Source organism: Pinus tabuliformis, chromosome 8 (assembly GCF_031772625.1).
Source record: "Pinus tabuliformis cultivar Carrire ecotype Pingquan chromosome 8, CPIR1, whole genome shotgun sequence".
NCBI lineage: Eukaryota > Viridiplantae > Streptophyta > Pinopsida > Pinales > Pinaceae > Pinus > Pinus tabuliformis.
In genome coordinates, this window is record NC_142294.1 from 1,668,894,622 (window position 1) to 1,668,911,302 (window position 16,681).

A 16,681-nucleotide genomic window follows, 5' to 3' on the forward strand; every position below is an offset into this window, starting at 1 on the left:
CGTATAGTGCTCTCTTTAATCTGCACACGTGTGCCCCTCTAATGTGTCTCTAAGCCCTCGGGGTGTTCGATGTATACCTCATCCTCTATCAACCCATTCAAGAATGTTGATTTGACATCCATCTAGTGAATCTGCCATCGCATTTGTGTTGTTAGAGATATCATTGATCAGATGGAGGTGTATCCAACAACTAGGGCGAAGGCCTCCTCATAGTTTATGTCTTCCTTCTGTGCATACCCCTTTGGCACGAACCTAGCCTTGTACTTCTCCACGTTGTCGTTCGCAGCGTACTTGATCTTATAGAACCACCAAGAGCCCAAACATCATTTGTCACAATAGAGCATATACTCTTCTACCATGGCATCCACCCATACTCGATGTTGTGCCGCCTCTTGATAGCTAGAAGGTTCATCAACTTGTGCCACCAATGCTTGGTATCTATCTATCTTTTTGCGTTCTCTCCTATTCGTCCTAAGAGCTCCTATGAACTCCTTTGCATCCCTCAACGTCTGACGAACTTCTCTACTGGTTCGACCACTAATGGTGGGAGGATCGACCAACTCCTCATCTTGCCTCTACTACTCCATTTGTTGTGAACTCACTGAATCTCCTATACCAAAGGTTATGTAAGTACTGGTAACTGTACCAAATCCTTGTGGTTGCCCTAGTTGTTGTCCCTGTGGCTGCATCTGTGGCGGCCCCCGCTGCTGGACTAATGGAGCTTTTGTTGGCTCACTCAGATCACCAGCTGGCAACTCGCAAGATTTCTAGAAGGCTTTGTCCTCCATGAACTTTACGTCCTTTCTCACGACAATCTTCCTACTACTCAGAATATATATACTATATGCTTTTAAGGTTTCGTTATACCCAACAAAGAACCCCTTCTCTGCAGTTTGATCCAATTTAGTACATTTTTCATCAAGCATATGGCAGTAGACTATACTACTAAAGATCCTTAAGTAACTCACTTTTGGCTTCTTCCCTAAGAAGACTTCTTCTAGTGTTATCTTTCCCAACGCCTTGTGAGGAACCCTATTCTAGATATACGTTGTTGTGTTGCATGCCTCTGCCCATAAAAACTTGGGCAAATCCTGGTCATACAACATTGCTTTTGTTGCCCCAACTATAGACCCGTTCTTCCGCTCTACTATTTCATTTTGTTATGGATTATATGGAGTTGTCCATTCCCTCCTAATGCTTTAATTCGCACAAAAACTCATGAAGTCATTGTTTGTGTACTCTCCTCCATTATCTAAACGAAGCACCTTGATCTTCTTTCCTATCACATTTTCTACCAGAGCTTTAAACTCTTGAAAGCAACTGAAGACCTCATCCTTAGTCTTCGAGAAGCAGACCAAATTTTCCTGGAATAATCATCGATGAAGGTGACGAAATATTCGTACCCTCCAAGAGATCTAGTGGACATTGGGCCACAAATATTTGAGTGTATAATTGGTAACACACCATCTGATCTATTGTCACTTCTTGGGAATGCTACCTTAGCATATTTCCCAAGTACGCACCCCCTGCACACGTCATCATGTTCCGTGCCTAATTCTAGAACACTTGTCACTATCTCCCTAAGCATCTTAAGTGCTCCATGGTGTAGATGTCCCATTCTCCTATGCCATAGTTCATTCAAGTCTCTCCCACTGTTACTGCTATCATTGTTGTTGCTAACTAGTGCCATTGGAGAGTCGAACTGCAACCTATACAATCTATTGCTTCGCACCCCAATTTGTCTCACCTTCTTTCAGTGTGGTGTTTGACAAACACCTTCTTCCTTACAAAGTAAACATCGTATCCCTTATCTTGTAACTGAGATACCGAAATTAGGTTCATAACAAGCCCTGGCAGATGCAATATGTTTGTAAGACTGGTGCTTGCTCCTGACTCCCTCTGAATATCAATCCTCTCCAAACTAGAGTACATTTAGTTGTGTTTGCCATTGTTATTCAGAATTCCATCTCCTCCCCATGGTAACTAGAGAAATACTCTTTGACCCTTGTCATATGAGCCGACGCTCTACTGCCTATATAGTAGATACCTTGTCAAGATGAACTAGAGAGGCAAGCAATCTGAGCGAATTCATCTTCCAATCTGGAAGACAAATCGGTAGCCTCCTAATGTTGAATCTCTAAAGAAACCTGGAAATAATTTCGTGTGCTTTTATCTTCCTACCCTACGCAAATCTACAACTGCAACACTTTGCTACAAATCACTTTGCCTAGATCTGATAAATTTGCTCTACAAAATCACTGATTTCCCTACCAAAATTACTATCTGGAAATACCACTAGTTACAATCACAGATCTAGAGCAAAATTGAGCTTTGCCTCTACCTAAATCTGGAAATCGATTTCCTGCTCCTCTGTTAATCAAACCTTTGGCTAGGCCTGCGCATATCTGAATAGAGTGCTTCAAATCTCCCTCTAAAACTGCACAATCTCTTCTTCTTGCCTTTGAGCTTCAAATCTGATCAAACACGCTATGATCCCATGTGAAAATTCCTTGATTGTAATTGCTGGAAATTTATCCCCTACCTGTTTTGCAGTTTACTTGTTATTATGGAAAATATCGATAAACTCACAGTTGCAATCATCACCAAAAAAATAAAATATGCTACGGAAAATAAAATGGTACTAAGAAATTCATACACACAATTAGTTCGAACTAACGTCCCTGGGAAAAAAACCCGAAGAGAAAACCGGGTCAGCAGATGAGGGTTTATTTTTATTATGCAACAGTAAAAATCTAAGTACAATAATCTGGATGCCCAACTAGCAATCCGCTGGAAAATATACTGGCTAAATAATTTGGATACATTTTCTCCCTTCTACAACAATTCGGCCTCCCTCTAGCCTACTCAAACTTTCTACTGGCAACTCTGCCAGAATTTGCACTGCCTTGCCTGGCCGACGTTTCCATTTTTGGGGGGTGACGTTTCTAAATGTACTTGTTTTTGAAACTTTGAAACGTTCCAACGTTGACTGCAACATATGTCACAAGTCACCAAGACAAATTAAACACTATAATACTAACTTCGCCCTTAATCTTGCCTCGACTTGAGGACACATACAAAAAGAAGGTATCACAAGACAACCTTTGAGACCACAACTTGGTTAGTAAAGGTTTTGACAAATAACCATTCATATATTTGACCAAGTAAATACTAAATAGACATCCCAACACCTTTATACTTTTAAGTTAACTTGTTTAGAGGGAAACTATCTTCAAAAAGTATGCTTCCTTGCGGTATTTAAGACCTAAGTTTCACTTTCTCATCAAAGGAAATATGAATCATTAATAGCTGCATATTTACAGTGAATGTTAGAATTTCTAAGTCTGACACGTTAGAAACCCTTCATGCACTTTACTGATTTATTCCTACCTACCTGCTCTGTTAATTAACAAGTTATTTACCATGTAAACACTGGAAATAAATACAAGTACATGCTCAACACATTACAGATCATGAACTGAAGGAAATAGAAACAAGCACACAAGTGACACCGTTGTTTTTGGACCAATGTCCCCGGAAAAACCCAATGCGGGAAAAACCGATGTAGCTATCTGAGGGTTTTATTATTATGTAGTTTTTGAATATAATCTGGTTGCCAAAACTAGCTCACCCAACAGAGAATAATCTCACCAGTAGTACCTCTCAGTCGGAGACAGATGTTCTGGCTGAAACCTCGGATAATCACTCTAGCAGCTTCACAGCTCCAATCTGCCCCACGAAACCCCAACATCAGCCTCTAGGGACTGTGTCAGCCCTTTGGCCCTCTGCGTCACCCACGCTGGCTCTCTAAGGCACTGCGCAGCTCCTGGCTGCCTCTGCATGGGCCCTAGCTAGCTTTGCGTGGTCTCTAGCTGGCTTTGTGTCCCTCTCTCGGCTTCTACGTTGATCCTCCCGGTACTATCTCTCTGCCTCTCTGCTTCTGTATTCACTGCCTCTCGCTGCTGATCATTGATTCTATCTCTTTTAGCAAACCCCGCTCTAGATAATAGAATGACTAATCACTCTGGTGTGTTCTCCAAGTGACCCTCCAGCGTCCTCTTATACTTTTCTTGTTGACAAATCAACGGCGGAGATTAAGTCCCTAATGAACGGCTAAGATTAGATCTGGCTTGATCCATGTCTTTTGGACCATTCTAACATAGTTTTATATTAATTCACATTAATATTTTAATTTCCCTAAGTTTAGACTTAGGACTCCATTAAAAATATTAATTATTTTAATATCTCTCTGACTATTTAGAAGCTGCCCAAACCCTTTCTGGGTATTGGAGATCTCATGTGCCCTAACCTCTCCACCAAATTTCGTGGCTAGAGCACATCCGATGCTACCCCAAATCAACAGTGAAATGTTATTTTCATAGTTTGATCATCTAATATAAATGTGACAAGGAAGTAAACATCCAAAAAAATTGATTGTACGCATCACGTATGAGAACAAATTCCAAGCTACAAACAAACATGTACTTCCACATTCTACATCTTAGACATGTTACAAAAGTAAGTCCAAAAGTAGTTTCAAATGTGCCATCAAGACTCTATGATATGAATACATAATTAGGATAAAAGGAATAAAAACCATTACACTTCCTCCACAGAAAATGCATAGAAACATAAGATGTCATTAACAATGTAAACAATTAAAAAAGTTAGATATTATCAAAATTAAAGCAAACCTGTGCGTGACTGATCTATTTCCAATTATATATGAAAAAAATTGAAGCAGAACAGGATGAAAGGAACAAGGCTAATCTTACAGGTTATAGGGGTGGGCCAAGAGGATCAAGAACATTGTTGTGAGAGTAATCCTCTCCTTAGAATGATGGCATCCACATGTCATGCCAAAGTTACGGTCACCTGTCTTCTGTATAACTGACATTCTGGTTGACCAGGTCTTTGAGGGACCGTACTTTCCTTCGGGGTACTGCTTGACAGCAGATGCTAGTGGAAATGGGGAAAAAGGTCCCTGAATTCCAGTAGCCATCACATCTGTTTGGGATGTGGGCCCATAGACTAAACCAGCTCCCATTGCTTGTTGCTAACCACCTAGAGAGGCAAAATTAACCCACCTGCCCTTTGCAGCAAATAAAATAATTTATGGCTAAAAAAAGGGAATGGTCCACAAATTGATATCCTCACTGAACACATAGCCATGACAGCTTTGAAATCAAGCTGATTGCTACAAAGGTCAAAACAGACGAACCACGAGAAAATAGTTGTCTCAGCTACTACAATTTGGATAGCAGAGAGAAATTCCAGTATTTGGAATGTGTGATAAAAGCATGCCACTGTCACAAATATTTGCCATGCCAATCATTGCTGCCCATTGTATTCTAGAAGAAGAATAAGTACTCAATAGATCTAGAGTCTGGGCATTCAATGAATGCAACAATATTTCACAAAGCCTCGAGTGTCAAAAACGCAACAACAAGATGTATGCCAGAGCAAGCTGCAAAGTGGGAAACAAACTTCAGTTCAAGAAATAAAAGCAGGTTGTTCAACTTTTATGTAAGTACATCCTACTATTGAAAGTCACAAGGTACACTCTATCAATGTCATTGACAAGCCACTAACCACTTTACCAAACCAATTCCAGATTATTAATGCGAACAATATTATTGAAATTTACCTAGGGCAACTCATCAATCGCAAGTTACAGCACACTAGCTGCTAAGCTCAATCCATTTAGATTGATCACCTGGTGCATTTTAACAGATATGCAGCCAACTAAACACTAAACCAAATGTGTTTTTAGATTAGATACCTGGTGTCCTCTTAGGGAAGTTCTGTTCATATCCCACCATCAAGCTCAGCCACCAAACCAATTTCAAATAGCTTGCCTAATGTATTATACCGAAATTGCCCCTGTACTTCATCAATTGCAATTCATTCGCTGCTACTGAATCTTGCCAAGTTCATTTCAGCCATATCTTAACACAGGCTGTTGCTTGCTGCTGAATATGTCATTGTGTCATGTCAAACCTTTTTTAGAATCTCATGCAATAAACTATTGGCCTTTTAGGGTGTGCCTTCTTTGCATAGTCCATCCACGAGGATGGTATATGCATCCATATCAGGGAGATAACTGCTATCTTTTTTCTGCTTAAATAACTTTATTGCCTCCATACTATCACCCATTTTGCAAAGTCCATCCATCAATGTGCTGTAAGTAACATCATCAAGGCTCAGACATCACTCTGAAATCTTGTAGAAGATCTGTTAAGCTTTGTCTATGCAATGATATTTACTGAGTCCATCTATCAATGTATTATAGCTAAGTCAGGCCAGCACCCTTTGTCCGATATCTCTTGAAGGATCTCCCTGGCCTTCTCCAGATTACCCACCTTACAAAACCCATTTTTATGTTCATCATATGAATTTCGTTAGGCCTTCCTTGCAGAAACTGTCAATAAGTGCACTGTATGTGACAACATCAAGATATTTGTTTTTTGTTAGGCATTTCATACAACATCTTCTTTGCATCTTCCAACTTGCCTTCCTTACAAAAACCATCAATAAGTGTATTGTATGTCACAACATTGAGGCATATGTTTTTGTTGGGCATTTCAAAGAAGAGCTTCCTAGCCTCGTCCAACTTTCTTTCTTTCAAAAGACCGTTAATAAGCACACTGTATGTGATAACGTTTGGGCATATGTTTTTGTTAGGCATTTCATAGAAGAGCTCTTTAGCCTCATCTAACTTGCCTTCCTTGCAGAAACCATCAATAAGTGCATTGTAGGTGATAACATCAGGGGATATGTTATTGTTGGACATTTCATCGAAGAGTTTCCTAGCTGCCTCCAATTCCCCTTCTTTACAGAAACCATCAATAAGAGTATTGTATGTGAATACATCAGCACTGTTTTTGCTCAGCATTTCATAGAACAGCTTCGTAGCCTCGTCCAACTTGCCTTCCTTACAGAAACCATCAATAAGCACATTGTATGTGACAATATTAGGGCATATGTTTCTGTTAGGCATTTCATAGAACAGCTTCCTAGCCTCGTCCAATTTCCCCTCCTTAGAAAGGCCATCAATAAGTGCACTGTATGTGACAACATTCGGGCATACATTTTTGTTGGACATTTCAAAGAAGAGATTTCTAGCCTCCTCCAATTTGCCAACCTTACATAAACCATCAATAAGCACAGTGTATATGACAGCATCAGGATATATATTTTTGTTGGAAATTTCGTGGAAGAGCTCCATACTCTCGTCCAACTTGCCTTCTTTGCAAAGACCATCAATCAGTGCAGTAAATGCAATAGTATCAGGGCTATGCCCTTGTTTTAACATCTGATACAGTAGTTTCTTGGCCTCTTGGAGCTTGCCTTCTTTGCATAGACGATCCACAAGGATGGTAAATGTGATTATGTTAGGCTCATGGCCCATTTGCAGCATAACAGCTAACAACCCGAACGCCTCGCGCGTTTTTCTCATCTTGCAGAGCCCATCTATTATCGTATTATACATTAAAAGATCAGGAACCTGCCGCTTGCCCATCATTTGCTTGAAAATTTTGAGAGCATCCTCCATCCTGCCCATCCTGCAAAGCCCTTTGATGAGAGTATTGAAGGATATAACATCTGGAATATACCCGTGTGCTTCTATTTCTTCAAACACTTTGAATGCATAATCCATCCTACCTGTTTGACAGTGACAATTGATCACAATGTTCAAAGTTATAAGATCTGGAACAATGTCTACTGCAATCATAATTCTATAAACAGACAATGCTAATCCATGTCTCTTCTGCCGGACTAGGCCACTTAACAAAAGATTGCAGGTGCTGAGAGTAGGGATAGATTTAGATTTAGCTAGAAATAGATGCTTGAAGGTGTCCACTGCCTCTTGAAGCCGGTTGGTCTGGCAGAATGTTTTAATGCGCATATCTGCAGTGGCGTTCAAAGTATGAAAGAAGCATTGAGGAATAGTTGTTCTCCTCGCAGTCGCCACCATTACCATTATGTTGGGCAATCGGAGTAATAATGAGATAAAAATAGTTCGCTGTACAACCCGCTCCTTAAAACCCTACAACCTAATGTCTCGACCTTTCCCACCACTCTGAATAACGCCTTTGTTTTTAATTAAAATATACTAACACTGCAGCGATGATTAAAATAATTAGTCAGAGAGTTAAAAGCAAGCCTGCAGCACAAATCTCTTTGATCTAGATTGGCATGTGCGTTGGCATGTGCGTTGAGATTTCTTGGTCGTTTTCTTGAGCATGCTCATAGAATTAACCCGGTAACTGATAAAATTTGTATTAACGTGGTAGCTGATGAAGATTTGGAGTAGACAGTATCTAAATGTCACTTTAATGGCATGGCGAAGGTCGGTGAACTTAAAGAACTGGAAATCTATGAAAGAAATTTTTTTTTTTTCTTCAAAGTTATTTCCATGACGATTAGGTTTTCCAAAATACCTTTCTTAGTTAAATGATTTATGTAACTTTCATTTTTTAAGTTGGAAATTAAGGCTATAAGAGGATGGGTTTAGAAATCCATTTTCTTAGAGTATTGTAGGATGAGTGTTTGTTCGAAGCTTTATATATATAAGAAGAAGTTAGATTATGAGCCAGTCTTATTTTTGTTTTTGTATTAATCATGTTTTGAAGTTGGGTGTGTAGTAATTACTTATTTTTGTAATAAATTTAAAAAATTTATGAAATACTAAAAATTGGTTAAATTTCATACCAAAAACTGAAAAAATAACAAGTTTATTTAGTGAAACAATGTTATTGAGCAAATGTTTAGTATTTCCACATAAGAGGGATGTCATTAATAGGAAACAAATGAATGTTGAGAAAGAGTTCCCCTCCCGTTTTGGGGAGACGTGAAGTTTAGAGGGGAGACATGGGGTTTAGAGGAGTGATCAAAAGGCATACAAAGCCAATTAAAATGAAGGGTTATATTCATAGCGATGGCCAGGGTTTCTGAAACTGCTTTCTGCACCGTCGCCGCTCTCCGGACCAGAGACAAGGGAGAATACAAGAAGGTAGCTCGCCCCACAGAACGAAGTAGTCTAACAAGGTGGAGGAATTGCCTGGTTTCCGTCACTGTTTGGAAAAACGTCCGGCTCCGGCCACCGGCAATTCCTCCGCCATCATGGTTTCCCTCACCGTCTGGAAAAACGTCCGGCTCCGGACACCGGCAATTCCTCCGCCATCATCCACTTTCGCGAGTTCCGCCACCGTTCTGTCCACCACCGTGGAACATTAATTCGTCTGACAGAATTCTGAGCGAGGCTATGGCAATTCGAATTTACCCCAAACCAATTCCCATTTCACTTATTTGCATTCGACTCTTCTCAGAAAATAAAACTTGCTCAACCATCTTCAAGGCCAGGCGTTCATTTTGGGCTACATGAGTACAGGCTTCTAGAGTGAGTTTCTGACAGTCCATAATACTGCAAAGCGTATCATGTTCAACTTTTGTAAGGGAAAGATGTGCCATCAGTGATCACCTCACAACATTTGAAGGACGCAAATCTCTGTTTGTACATGAAGTGAAGCTAAACTATTAGCCAATGGCATGGCAAGGAATTTCATACCATTACTGGCACAAGGATGGAGATATTACAAAAAACACAGACTTTGCTATAGCCGTAATATCCTGCATTGTCTCCATTATCAGAGTAACTTGTTATTTACGACTGTTGCTTTTACTCTGGGCAATGAAGTCACGCCATCGTCAATGCCAACTCAAAATGCCAATGAAAGATCACTCGGCAAAAATGGATTCTGTGAAGCGAGCAGAGATATTAAAACATTCTGTGAGCAAGGAAAATTGAACGAGGCAATGGGTTTTTTACATGTTATGGATCAACAGGGAATTAAGCTAGACCTCGCTGTTTATAATTCTCTATTGCAGACGTGTATTGACATGAAAGCAGTAGCAGAGGGCAGGCTAGTTCATGAATATATGATCAAAGATGGGTTTAAACCAGATACAAATTTGAAAACCAAACTTATTATCTTGTATGCTAAATGTGGTAGTCTTGTTTATGCACGCCAAGTGTTTGACGAAATGTTTGAAAGAAACGTGGTCACATGGACTGCCATGATTGCAGGATATGCTCAACATGGGTATGCTGAAGAAGCCCTATTGTTGTTTTCCAATATGCTAAGGGTTGGAATTAAGGCTAATCAGTATACTTTTGCAAGTGTTCTGCGGGCTTGTGCGTGATCATGGGCTCTGGAACAGGGAAAACAGATACACAGTAGCATCCTTAAGACAAGATTTCGGTCGTATTTATTTGTGGAAAGTGCTCTTGTTGATATGCACTCGAAATGCGGAAGTATAGAGGATGCACGCCGAGTGTTTGACAAAATGTTTCAACGAGACGTGGTTTCATGGAATGCAATGGTTGCAGGTTATGTTGTGCAAGGGGATGCTGACAAAGCCTGGAGACTCTTCTGTCTAATGCAGCAGGCAGGAATGAAGCCTGATCAATTTACTTTCGGCAGCATACTACGAGCGTGTAGCAGCTCAGCAGCCTTGGAAAAGGGTAGCCAGGTTCATGCTTGCGTTATCAGGATGGGTTTTCAATCATATTCTGTTGTGGGAGGGGCACTTGTTGATATGTATGCCAAGTGTGGCACTATGGACGATGCACGTGTTATATTTGAATTGATGTCCCCAAAAGATGTGATCGCTTGCACGGCTATGATTACTGGTTATGCTCAACAACACGGTCATGATGAAGAGGCATTATCAATCTATTATGAAACGTGGCGTGCTGGTATAAAACCAGACCATGTTATGTTTTCTAGTGTTCTCAGTGCATGTGCTGGCCTTGCAGCCCTGGAGCAGGGCAGGCAAATCCATGCTCACATTTTTAAAGTTGAATCTGAGTCGTATATTGTTTTGGGGAACGCTCTTGTTGATATGTATGCAAAATCCGGGAGGATAGAAGATGCACGGCATCTCTTTGACACAATGCATGAAAGAAATGTGGTTTCATGGACTACCATGATTACAGGATATGGCAAGCATGGTCATGGAAAGGTGGGCATAAAGCCTAACGATGTTACCTTTTTGGCTGTTCTGTCTGCCTGCAGCCATGCAGGCTTAGTGGATGAAGCATGGCAATATTTTAATTCCATGATTCAAGATCACCATATTACTCCAAGAGCAGAGCACTATGTCTGTTTGGTTGACCTTCTTGGACGAGCTGGGAGCCTAGATGATGCACATAAATTAATCAAAGAGAAAGTGCCTTTTGAGCCCAATGCTTCAATTTGGGGTGCCTTGCTTGGTGCCTGCAGAATCCATGGCAATGTTGAGCTAGGCAAATTAGCAGTTGAACACCTGTTTGAGCTAGACCCCCAAAACTCTGGTAATTATGTGATGTTAGCAAACATCTATGCGGCATCTGGCAGGTGGGCAGATGCAGTAAAGGTTAGAAAAATGATGAGGGACAGAGGAATAAAGAAAGAAACTGGCTACAGTTGGATTGAAATCAAGAAGAGTGTATATACTTTTGTCGCGGGGGATAGATCACACCCTCAATCTGAGGGGATTTATGCAATGATAGATAACTTGACTAGTCAGATGAAGGAAATAGGGTATGTACCAGACACAAACTTTGTGCTGCGGATAGATCACACCCTCAATCTGAGGGGATTTATACAATGATAGATAACTTGACTAGTCAGATGAAGGAAATAGGGTATGTACCAGACACAAACTTTGTGCTGCATAACATAGAGGAAGAGCTGAAGGAATATATTCTTTGCCATCACAGTGAAAAGCTGGCCATTGCTTTCGGGCTTATTAGCACACCCCAAGGGACACCTGTACGAGTTGTAAAAAACCTTCGTGTCTGTGGTGACTGTCACACTGCCACCAAATTCATCTCCAAGATTGTTCAGAGGGAAATTGTAGTTAGGGTCAGGCGTTCGAACTTGGCTAACTGCTGAATTAGCTTCAGAATGTGAGGAACATCTTCTTTGTTTCTATTGTCCTTCACTGTGCCAAGTGAGGTAGTCAAACATTTAAAAAATTAAACCAAATAAAAAACTTTAAAACAGTAAGTGCATATGATGAATTTTGAACCACCTTCCATACAGGAACACAAACTAAGCATATAAATGAAAGAGTATTGTTGAAGCAAACCAAGTTCACCATGCTAAGATATTCAAAATTCAAGTATTAACAAGATGTGTAGAAATTGAAAACTGCTATTTAACATGACAGAAAAGGCTTAGAAAATTTTCCTCGTTTTTTGCAAGAGGTTTTTAACCCAGGTATGATACATAAAAGCTTGCCATAAATGTTCCAAGTTACATGTAAGAAGTGAACATTCTTGTATATCAACTGAAAGTAGAGGCAATCCAAAGAGTAATTATAGATAAACCAACCTGTATAACCTTTCTGTAGATTTTATCTTATTCGTGCAATCCAATCAGAAGAATAAGAATCAAATTTAGATTGAACAAAGTTATGATTATTTCATTAACAATCTAACAGAGAAATGAAGCAGCGATAATACAGAATCCTCATTTGTTTATAATATTTCCAAAAGATTATATCTACCTTGGAATTTATCGCATTTCTAAGTGATCTACATATTTCTATTAACAAGTTTAATGTAAAAGGGAATAAACTAGTAACTTTCGAAACAATCACAGGAATAATGATTTTGAAAAACAGAAGAAAACACATTTTTTATCATTCCTTGGTAGCAAATGTGTACAACTTCCACCATTTTTATGCTCCATATATCCTCATTATGTTTACATTCTTGACAAAACTTTTAATTTGCATTCACTGTGCTGTGTGATTGGCTTCTGTCTAGTCTATATAGCACCAATTAAATTTGGCTTATTTGCATTCTACAAAATTAGGCCTGCAGCATCTATTCATAGAGCAATCATTTTTAACTAGGCAAGAGTTCAAAGCTTCTAAACCTGACAGCATATGTAAAGAAGAGACTTATAAAATACTACATCATTCAAGCAATGAATTATGAACTGGAGAATAGCTAAAGGCCAATAAATCGTCCAACTAGCAGCATCCATATCAATTTAAAGACTGGATACAACATGGACAGAGAATTTTGAGCTGGTACGAGCTTTTTTGCATTAACCCTGAGAAGATTTCCCTTACCACCAACACCTGCCATGCACAGAGTTTGAATATATTTTTCAAATTAAATTTATAGTTCAAACATTATTACCATGTTGTATCAAATTTGATTCCCTCAAGTTACAGACTTCTCATCAAGGGAAAAAACAACAATTTGAAAAACAATTTAAATTTTATAGAGACTAATTCAAATTGCAGTTCAGAATCCTCTCTCTTTCCATCTTCAGTAGAAGTTTGACACCGAGATACCCTAAATGTTACCCACTATACATTGACAATCACTAGACCAAACAAGTTTTGTAAAAATTACAGAAGCAAAATTGATTCTGCTCCTTAACCTTGCATTGATTGCCAATCCCACTACCTTAGATCAACTTGCCACTTTGCCAACAAAGTTAAGTGGGCAGTTAATGGTAAATCAACAAGGGATGCAATCGTTTGTTGCATAGGGATGGATTCATGGAGTCTTACCCAGATAAGTGGCAGGCTGACAGCATACCTTAACAATCATTAAAGCACACAACTTTTGCAAGAATCACACATCAGCTAAATTGATTCTGTTCCATCAGCTTGTGTCTGCTGCCAATCCCACTACCTCATATCAACTTCCCATCAAAGTTCAATTGGGTACTAAATGGTAAATCAACAACAGATAGGAGCCATTTGTTGCATAGGGACAGAATCATGGATTGTAATTGAACATAATTGTTTGCTCTTGACTAAAATTACAAGTTTCAAAACCATTGGTCATAATAGAACACACAGTATGCACAATATCCTATGTTCCACCAAGTTTCCAGGGCAGTAGAGTGCGTGAGTGGAGAACACACATGGGGGGCATATGGGAAACCCCAAATTTTAGGGAAATTCATGGGGGACAGGGGGGCATTGGGGCCCCTAACATAGGGATCCCCATATGATAAAATCTCAACAACAGCAATTCAACCCATGAAAATTCATCAATGTACAATCGAGTGGAAATGCTACAATCCAAAATCTGGAAAATTGTTAAGTCCACTGAAATATGAATGGGATATGAAATTTTACTTTCTCCATATGAAGTCTAATGAGAATGGCACCTCTCAAACATCTTGAAATAATTAATATTACCATTAATTACCAAGGTCACAAACTCCTCAAAACTCAATCCCCTATCTTTGTTCTATCTTATCAGGTCAGGAATCATTTCCTATGTGTTTCCCCTTATCTTTTTTCTGTGGATGGGGGGGTGTAGCTCGGCAAAAGCATCCCCCACACTTGGGAATCATTTCCCTGAGCTTCCCCAAAAGTGGAACATATAGCCCCTGAAGTATGGGAAACACACTAGGGGGCACATCCCCATGGAACACTGACAATATCTAAACCAAACCCACTAACTAGTGAGTTTAATTAATATCTTCGTCCATCAATCCATTCAAAATTGGATTTTAAAATATAATGCCAAGTTGAATTGTCATCAGCCCCAGCAAACACTAGCCTTTACCATCTTTGTTTGTCATATATCACTTGCCAGTCATTTGACATGTGGGATGATCCTTGAATACTGGGTGTCTACCACTAGTTGCTCTCTTCTATCAATAATGAAATGTAAAACTATGCAAATTGCTGAATTGCAGAGCATCCTCACATAATTGATACGCATACTAGACATGGCCACAAAACTCCTTCCATAGTTCCCCCCTTTAATCACACCCTCAATCTCCTAGTCATTATACAGGTGTGCTGCACAATAATTGTCCTAATCAAATTCAAGCCCAAATACCTATTTCATACTACTCCATGCAATCACTTCAACTCTAATTTGTGCCATAGGTGTTCCCAATTGTAACAGTAAAATGATTGAAGTTACTTGCCATCAAAAGCTCACCACACAGGATTTATTGTTTTTCAACATCAATCATGTTGCAAGGAGTACCTGAACGGTGGATGTTGATATACCCTCAGGGACTTCATGTACAAAGAGCATGTAAACAAGCTCCTATGATCCACCGATGCAATTCACTGCAATTAGCTTCTTGCAGGAGATAAGTCAAAGGCAACACTATGATAAACAAAGCCTTGGCATTCACACATATAGTTATGGAAATTGTCAAATAGTTTGATTGGTATATGTGAAAGTCACAGTAAATATGGCATGAACATTTTATGTCTACTCCATATACCCATCTTTCCTGCCTTTAAAAAGAAATATAATTTGATGCAATTGTTTTCCCAATCTAAAACAAACTGAATATAATAGAATTCCAGATATTCCCGTGAACAATAGAAGAAAACAAAAAGTTGATTTAGGATTGATAACAAGAACCATATAGCAAAGACAATAGCAAGAATGACAACAAATGAGCTTCCTTCTCGTACCAAATGAGCTTACGTTGAGATCATTTTTACTGAGCATTAGTAATTCTCAAAAGATGAACTTGAATCCTTTTAATGGCAGAAATGTGTAGTGGCCAGTGGATATGCTAAAAAAGGGGTTCTCTTCTCTGCAAAAATTCTCCAATAAAAGAAATAATTGAAATCTTACGGTAATGCTTGCTTACCAAGTTCAAGCTGTGTAGAACTGGAATCATGGGGTAGTTTGATTGGTATATGTGAAAGTCACAGTAAATATAGCATGAACATTTTATGTCTACTCCATATACCCATCTTTCCTGCCTTTAAAAAGAAATATAATTTGATGCAATTGTTTTCCCAATCTAAAACAAACTGAATATAATAGAATTCCAGATATTCCCATGAACAATAGAAGAAAACAAAAAGTTGGTTTAGGATTGATAACAAGAACCTTAAAGCAAAGAAAATAGCAAGAATGACAACAAATGAGCTTCCTTCTCATACTAAATGAGCTTATGCTGAGATCATTTTTACTGAGCGTTAGTAATCCTCAAAAGATGAGCTTGAATCCTTTTAATGGCAGAAATGTGTAGTGGCCAGTGGATATGCTAAAAAAGGGGTTCTCTTCTCTGCAACAATTCTCCAATAAAAGAAATAATTGAAATCTTACGGTAATGCCTGCTTACCAAGTTCAAGCCGTGTAGAATTGGAATCACAGGGTAGTTTGATTGGTATATGTGAAAGTCACAGTAAACATAGCATGAACATTTTATGTCTACTCCATATACCCATCTTTCCTGCCTTTAAAAATAAATATAATTTGATGCAATTGTTTTCCCAATCTAAACCAAACTAAATATAATAGAATTCCAGATATTCCCATGAACAATAGAAGAAAACAAAAAGTTGATTTAGGATTGATAACAAGAACCATAAAGCAAAGACAATAGCAAGAATGACAACAAATGAGCTTCCTTCTCGTACCAAATGAGCTTATGCTGAGATCATTTTTACTGAGCATTAGTAATCCTCAAAAGATGAGCTTTAATCCTTTTAATGGTAGAAATGTGTAGTGGCTAGTGGATATGCTAAAAAAGGGGTTCTCTTATGGCAGAATATAAAAAAAGATGGAAAAAACTCATTAAATATACCTTCCGTGGAATTCTAGAACCTAAAACTCTGTTTCAAATAATTGAACCCCATCGATATTTTTAAATGCTGTCAAATTTTATAAATT

The 16,681-nt window shown here is 38.9% G+C and overlaps 2 protein-coding genes and 1 pseudogene across 2 annotated transcripts; 2 read left to right on the top strand and 1 right to left on the bottom strand.

The window, feature by feature from the left end:
• Positions 1–4,695: 4,695 nt before the first annotated feature.
• Positions 4,696–8,146, bottom strand: LOC149242590 (uncharacterized). The gene is made up of 2 exons (XM_089367701.1): positions 5,783–8,146; positions 4,696–5,467 (listed from the first exon to the last, which is right to left on the bottom strand). The coding sequence occupies exon 1, from the start codon at positions 7,982–7,984 to the stop codon at positions 6,452–6,454; it is 1,533 nt and encodes a 510-aa protein (XP_089223827.1). The 5' UTR covers positions 7,985–8,146; the 3' UTR covers positions 4,696–5,467; positions 5,783–6,451.
• Positions 8,147–9,552: 1,406 nt separating this feature from the next.
• On the top strand, positions 9,553–10,206 carry LOC149242591 (putative pentatricopeptide repeat-containing protein At3g13770, mitochondrial). Its single transcript, XM_089370890.1, has one exon. The coding sequence runs from the start codon at positions 9,553–9,555 to the stop codon at positions 10,204–10,206; it is 654 nt and encodes a 217-aa protein (XP_089227016.1).
• Positions 10,207–10,299: 93 nt separating this feature from the next.
• LOC149242592 (putative pentatricopeptide repeat-containing protein At3g13770, mitochondrial pseudogene) lies at positions 10,300–11,658 on the top strand (annotated as a pseudogene).
• The last annotated feature ends 5,023 nt before the right edge of the window (positions 11,659–16,681 follow it).

Excerpts from the sequence above, each read along its gene's own strand:
- LOC149242590 (XM_089367701.1), bottom strand. The coding sequence starts at position 7,984 with ATGGTAATGGTGGCGACTGCGAGGAGAACAACTATTCCTCAATGCTTC.
- LOC149242591 (XM_089370890.1), top strand. The coding sequence starts at position 9,553 with ATGGCAAGGAATTTCATACCATTACTGGCACAAGGATGGAGATATTAC.